The 7,397-nt window shown below is 39.9% G+C and overlaps 1 protein-coding gene across 5 annotated transcripts; it reads right to left on the reverse strand.

The window, feature by feature from the left end:
- Positions 1–1,770: 1,770 nt before the first annotated feature.
- On the reverse strand, positions 1,771–6,933 carry LOC120111928 (signaling peptide TAXIMIN 1). 5 transcript variants are annotated; one of them, XR_005513420.1, is made up of 6 exons: positions 6,339–6,933; positions 6,076–6,199; positions 3,824–4,007; positions 3,653–3,723; positions 2,222–3,580; positions 1,771–2,092 (listed from the first exon to the last, which is right to left on the reverse strand). XR_005513420.1 is itself a non-coding variant. In XM_039130314.1 (5 exons), the coding sequence occupies exons 4-5, from the start codon at positions 2,326–2,328 to the stop codon at positions 1,969–1,971; spliced, it is 231 nt and encodes a 76-aa protein (XP_038986242.1). In that variant the 5' UTR covers positions 2,329–3,580; positions 3,653–3,723; positions 3,824–4,007; positions 6,076–6,314; the 3' UTR covers positions 1,771–1,968. The 5 variants fall into 5 exon arrangements, 1 of the variants encoding a protein (XP_038986242.1); XR_005513417.1 differs by having other exon boundaries at positions 6,076–6,258; XR_005513418.1 differs by having other exon boundaries at positions 6,076–6,261.
- Positions 6,934–7,397: the final 464 nt, after the last annotated feature.

The following is a 7,397-nucleotide window of genomic DNA, read 5'->3' on the forward strand; positions in this document are numbered from 1 at the left end:
GGCTAAAGAAGTAGAAAACATCCTTTTGGCTTCTTCAAAAAAAGCTTTCGGAGTGATGCGCCGCATAGAAAGCTACTCAGCTAGCAACCATGTTAGCCTTTCTGCATGAGTGGTCTTGAAAAAGCTACACTCCACCCATCCATTCTATATCAAGAAGCAAGAAGACCAACAAACAAGAGCAGCTAACATTATAAATAAGCAAGATCTTATACGATGGAACCAGCTAGCTACATGAGGCACTTTGCACGGAGAATTTGTTTGATCTGCAAAATATGTTGGAGTAAAGGTAGGTGAGAAGGAGCACCTGAGCTATTCTGATTTTCCATTATGCCACTGTCACAGAATCTCCCTCCATCCAAATCTATGCGGTTTTATAGACATACATCGCAATATGTATACCCTCCCATCTAGCTCTAAGAGCAAAGATCTAGCTGCTACATGAATGATTTGGTTGGTATGATCATGAAGCAGAAACCCTGCATCAAATTGCCGAATTTCCTACAGACCTGTGAATGCTAAGACGATCGCATTGGTATTGGATGGCAACAGAAGGAGAGAGGTGAGAGGCCGAATTGATTTTCATAGAATTTTAAATTTTGATTCCGTTTCCACAAAGAAGCGTGACAAAAAAAATAATAAAAAATAAGCCTTCTAATAATGTTCTTTATACATGCTCGTGCCACGTGATCGGCCAAAATCTCAAAATTATGTGAAACGTTACAAGTAGTGCGATTTCATGGAGAAACCTCAAAGAGAAATGCATGCTCGGATCCCAAAGCTAATATGTAGGAAGATTTTAACTTTCTTTTTGTTTTTTTGATTCCATTTGTTTTTAACACAGGCTTGCTCTTGTTATTATTTTTTTTTTGTTGATAAAACCAGAATATATTAATACCAATTTAGAAAAAATCAGTTGTATGAATCAGAAAAAAAAATGTGGAAAAAGTTTTTAAAAAAATATCCGACATAGCAATCCATAATGTAGTTTCTATATGATTAGCAATATATGTCGCTATACAATCAGCAACATTATTAGCTTCTCGAAAAAATATACGTTATACCATGTGTCATATATTAATGGATGAGAAGTATCCGACTTAGATTGTTTGAAGTCAAAACATATTACACACATACCTATTCAATAAGGCAAATCACATGACACGTATCTGTCTATATTATTTCTTTAAATCTTGGGTTCTTCGAAGTCAAACTAATGACACGCATGCCTGTTAAAATAGAGAGACATATCTATCCTTCATGTTGCCATGACACATACCATAGCAGATAGCTATGATGCCATTTTTGCACTATAAAGTTGTGTACCATTAAAGATAGCCACCACATCACCATCTTAGAGGTGGGTAGCCTTATTTGATTCCTAGAATAGCATTATCCTCGAAATATATGGCACATCACCATAATGAAGAAGATGGAAAAGAGTCATCCATCTCCAAAATAGATAATGCGGTGGCTATCTGCCTATCCATCATGGGAGGGTGCAAAAATTGCGCCACAAAGTATCCTTCTTCGTGTGGATGGTGAACAGATGCCTATTTGATCTGCCGCACTCAATGGCGTACCCATGTAGACTAACCTATTCCAAGGCACCGAGTCACAATCTGATGGGATTTCTTGGAGAAATCCCACTGCCAAAGGATTAACCCTGCAATCTCATCTCATGGGAAGGCACGGCTCCATATTACGACAGAGCTTTTCTTAGGAATTGGCGTGAAGCAATTTGCTTGTATCCTAGAAAACAGAATCCTGAAATTGTACTGATGAAGTTGCGACAATAAAATTAAGAAACATCAGGTTTCCAAATCACAAACATAGACTGATAGACTCTCTGAACAGCAATCTCATTCAATAATCTTTCGCTTACAAATCCTACAATTACCTCTTAACCATAGCAAGCAAAGGGGCTAATGCACGAAGAGAAGGGGAAAAAAGAAAAATAACAATCTAGAACTAACAAGGTATCTTGGAGGTAAACCACTCCATGACGTGAAGAGGTGCTTTGATAAGCTCGATCGACAGCTCCACCAATATCGTCACACAGAGGCAGCACGGGCATATACACGACAGCAGCAACCTGTAATTATGACCAAACCAACCTCAATTAGATGCAAGCCTCCTCTGCATTTAGAAATCATATATCTTCCTATTCTTTGTGATTTTTTTGGGAAGAAAGGAGAACATGAGACTCAGATAGAGGACGTACCCTACGATCCAGACCGCGACGCCGATGAGGGAGACGAGGAGGGAGAGGAAGGCGAAGGGGAGTCCCAACAGCCATCCAAGCGGCCGGCACTCGCCGTCGCAGCACATTTTCTCCTCCTCTACCGTGTTATCCCTTTCCTTTCCTCAGCTTCAAAACTCTCTCTTCTTGCTGTTGTTTAAGCAAGTTTCTTCTCGATTCCAATAACTCAGGGCAGGTTTTCCACCCTCTCCTCTGCTACTCAGACGAAAGAAGTTCTCTTCTCAGCCACCCTCTTCTTCTTGTTTCTTTTCTTTCAGACTCGAGCTGCTTCTCTTACCTGTGCCTTCTTATCTTGCGTCCGGTCCTCTTTTGCGACGGAGAAAACAAACGCGTTTTTTATTGCTCATTTGCCTAAGCACAAGGATACGTCCCAAGAGGCCGAGGTCAAACGGTGTTGGCGACAAAGTAGGCGCCCGAAGCAGCATGGAAACGGGCGGCTGTTAGAACAGACGCAAGATGACACCGTGTAAAAAAATTATATTAAAACATAAAGAAAGCATGCCCAAATTTTCCATTAGTCAATTACATTACTATGTCTTTAGCCAACTGCTGCAGTGCAAGTTTAACACGCCACGAGTGTCTTCTCTCAATAAAGAGCGATAATAAATTTGCTATATTGACAAGACGGCACCTTCAATCCTTCATCCCCGTTTGGAGACAAAATAGCTTTTCCTTGGTAGTTGGTACAGGAAATAGTGCATGAAAAGGTCATTGAAGATTAATAGTTTTTTCTGAAATTTATTACAACAAATCCTTACAATTTTCTTATTTCGATAGAAATTTGTTCCCACAAATACTCCATAAGATGATGGCTGTGAAGGATGTTTATCTGACAACCCACAACTAATCCTGCGCTGATAGTTTACTTTTCTTTTAATTTTTTTGATAAGTGCTGATAGTTTACTTGATACTAATTCACCAATTACCACCATACCTCAATGCAAAATATGCATTAAATTTAACTGTGCCAAAAAAAAAAAAAAAAAAACAGAATAGTTCTTGTTAAAAGCCTGTGGGAGACCACATGCATCACAATGATCACATGCTGAGAGTTTTGAAAAATATAGCATAATGAAAGTTGAATTTATGGCACTTTACAAGTTATAAAATGCAAATGCGACTACTCATTCAAACTCAAGTTCGTGTCCCCATCGCAATGAATGATAGCCAGCCTATCATCCACCTGTCACAGAACCACCATATCCTTTGAGCATAAATAATTATCAACCACGGAATACATACGATGGATATTCTAGTTGCCTAGATCTACCTTTGAAAGATTTTTACTCATGGTCTCACATTTCAGCGTACCATCATAACCTGGATCAGAACCAAAATATTGTTTACATGTAGGACTACATATTAATGTTTAACTGATTACAAATGGCTTACCAGTCACAGGGAATTCCGGCTTAATCATGAGCTGAATGGTTGAATGGGACCTTCACGTCCATGTTATACTCCTTCAACAAGTCTCCAAGGTCATCATTTGTTATATGAAAATATTGTAGTACGAAGTATGTAAAAAAAGATAAAGCATTTGTAATTGAAGGTGGCATTTACCTTTAAAAGTAGCACAAGGAATTCGACCCATCTTTTGACAGACCAGGATGAACCAGTACAGACCAACTGTGACATGTTGAACTTCCTCCTCAGCAATCTTTGCCACAATGTTTAATGTCCTATGATGCCCAAAACTCACCAAATTCTGCACCAGCCTAGGTCCAGCATCGAGGCCTCTAGCCTCCTGAAAGAGTTCTAAATATAATCAATCAGCCAATACAAGACCAAATTAAACAAAAGTGAATCTCTTGGTAATTCAGTTGAAAATAACATGGATCAAGCAAGGGAAACATAAGATAAGACAAGCTTCATTACTAAAAAAAAAAGAACAACTATTCAATACTAATTTTTTTTTAATACTCAAAGCCAAGTGAAAGAAATATATACACAACCTCAGAAAGCAGGGAACCAACAAAAAAGAACTTTTACAGAATGCTGCATTGCTAGGACTTCTCACGCTTCCAGGATGCAATCATCAAAGTAAGATTGTCCTTTTTGCAGACTAAAGAACCACCAAATTAGAATTCGAGAAACATTCTATTTAATTTTTACAAGCTTGCTTTGTATTTTAAGATGACATTTGATGCAAAAGAAATGCAACTCTTCTCGGATAAAAAATCACAGAAGATAACACTAAAGAAACGAGGATGCTATTACTTATTCTTTTCATTATACTGCCCATGCAAATTAAAACGATGTGGAGACCGCTGTGGGATTGCAATATTGAGTCTTGCACTTGTGTTAGAAAGGTGACAAGTTGCATGCTCTGTGCTGCCCAAGCCCGAATTTTTTGTCCAAGTTACAAGAATTAGTATTCCACAAGGTCAATGCATAAGAAGGCACAGATCTTCCTACAAACATATTGGACTCATTTTTACCAAGACTATACTGTCTCATTTATTCTAGCTGGACAGGATTCAAGATGGAAATATCTGCTTAAGAATTGTGTCACGATCAACAATAATATCATGATTATATAGATTTCAAACCATGATTCAAGTCATATATCCTGAATAGTTACTTTGTAAAAACAGTTTCTATTAGATGAAGTTTGACCTATTGCTGAAGAATAATGACATGTTGGTCTCTTCAATGTTTTTTACCATAAAAAGATATTTTCTTTAGAAAAAAAATGATTCATTTCCTTCCATGTTTCCCATATAATGCCTTAGAACAAAATTCTTCATCATGCACATTGCCAAAAATTACTGAGCCATGAAACAAAAGTATTTAAGATGCACAAGAACCCCAAAATGAGTATAAATCCAAATTCCTTGAGCTGTTTTAAATTTTCACCCAAAGGTGCCCACTCAATCCAAACAAGGGAAATGAGAAGCCCAGTATGATCATGACTAATTAAATGCTCGTAGACTGTCATAAACTGGTTCGAGTGTGTATGTGTGTGATGGGCTCTTGCCTGTCTGTTGAATTCATTTCTGCAACCCCATTTGATTTTTCTTACTCGATTATATGAAATATTAAGACTATAACAAGGAAAAAATAAGTACATTGCAGAGAATATTTGTAAGTACATACATTCCATTAAGATTTAGAGAATTCAATGAGGAGAGCTCCACTTCACATACAAGGATAGTCATGAAAACTATTTATGAACAAGATGGAAAAATCATTTTGACATTGCAAACTTTAATGCACCAAGTGTCCAAGGACAGCTTAACTATTCCCCACACCAGCATCCGGTGCATCATGGATCAATGGCTAAAGGAGAGTCTCTAAGTATAGATGAAGTAAGAAGACTAGAACAGGACAATCTTTGCCTCTGGTTTCTAGCCATTCACTCTTTGAAACCAAATGCCAATATGCATCTGCGCTAATTATCAACTGTCTTCAAAGTTTAGCAAGAGAGGGGATCATGCTCTAGGTCATTCTTGTTTGTTGGATACTTGAACTTTTTAAGGATTTATATGCATAAGGATAGACAAAGTTTGAGTTAGCTAATATCCATTAAAATATAAAAAGAACAACAGCAACAACTCAGATATCTACTTGCATTTGATTTAAACAAATTAGTCTCATCCAATAACAAGATACTGCAAATCCTTTTCCTAATTCATCATCATCAATTCATCATCCAGCTAACAGGTATCTTCAAAGGTTTCAAGAAATAAGATCACAATACTGACAGCGTATTGAAAGAAAAGCCCTGAGCCCTAAAAATTATAAGCCTAAAATTACCCAAGGAAATGATATCACCCAGTTAACTTCCGTGCCCGAAACCAAGCTCAGCTCACCTCTGCGAGCGTCAGGCGAAGTGCCGGCTCTCGTCATCGGCCACCTGAGCAAAGTCAGAGAAGAACACGTCCCCAACGGCCTTCATGTAAGGGGTGAAACGCGCCACCGTGTCCCACGCCAAGTCTGTAAACATTGAGTGGCAGGCTCAAGCTCTTGTGCGCGGGTACCTCCTTCGGCGAGATCTACTGATATATATCCTCGACTCATTCGATGAACTCCCTCAACAAAAACAGAACACAAGAGGATAGAAAAGATAAGGTACCAAATAGGCCTATCAGGTCGGGAAGGACGGTCGATCGGCCGAGCGACTCCGACGGGGAGGCCATGGCGGCGCCGCCAGGAGTAGGTGTGCTGGGAGAGCCTGGACTTGACGCGGGGGAGGGGGGGGGGTGTCGGGGGTGGAGAGAACGAGGGAGCCGCACTCCGAGAGGGAGGAGACGGAGGCGGAGGCGGTCGGGTCGTCGGCGAGGACGGCGGCGTCGTTGGGTTGGCAGGGGCCGTCGAGGCCCCAGCCGTTGCGGGGGCGCGGTTACGGGGAAGAAGAATTGGATGCCGCCGTCGTGGTACCGACCCGTGAGAGCAAGGCAGGCGGGCCCAGCAGTACCCGTCGCACTCCAGGTCTCCAGGATCATATACGACCTTAACTACCTGCAACGGCACTACTAAAAATTCACGGTTCACAAATTAATGTGCGTCGCTGATAGCATTGGCAGAACAAATATATTGAAAAACAAATTATGGTGGTTTCTTTCGGCCAGACCCTGTACCTTCTCGTCCATGCATATATGGCCATGTAACACATTGAGAATCATGAAGTAGTACTGGACATTTGTGCAGGATATTATGTAAAAGTAAATTATATGAGATGGTCAAGGTGACGGTAATATAATAGCTACTTAACATTTATCCTCCAGCAAGAGATCTACACGGTGGTAGCTAATCATACTGGGTGAGGATCTCACCTTGGTCCAGTTTAGTTACAAGACAATTTTGTTTTTTGATCGTGTTGGGTATACTAAATCTAGATGGATATAACATATCCGCCCTAGAAAAAAATTTAAAAAAAGCAAAAAAAATAGATCTATATGTTCGCTATAATAGGTTCATAGTCGAGATCCCTCTCCAATGCATGTTTTATACGGCAGGGTGTTGTGTGTGCTTCCACAACGTTGACCGAATACCAAACACGCAAGGTTGAAAGGTTATGCGAGAAAGTTGGGAGATTGTACAAGAGCCCCCCAGCCTTCCAAGATAAGCAATGCCAACCATCCCACCATGCACCAGCTCTCTACCATGCAAATCATATAGGGCCCGTTTGATT

The sequence above is a fragment of the Phoenix dactylifera genome, chromosome 9 (assembly GCF_009389715.1).
Source record: "Phoenix dactylifera cultivar Barhee BC4 chromosome 9, palm_55x_up_171113_PBpolish2nd_filt_p, whole genome shotgun sequence".
NCBI classification, from domain to species: domain Eukaryota; kingdom Viridiplantae; phylum Streptophyta; class Magnoliopsida; order Arecales; family Arecaceae; genus Phoenix; species Phoenix dactylifera.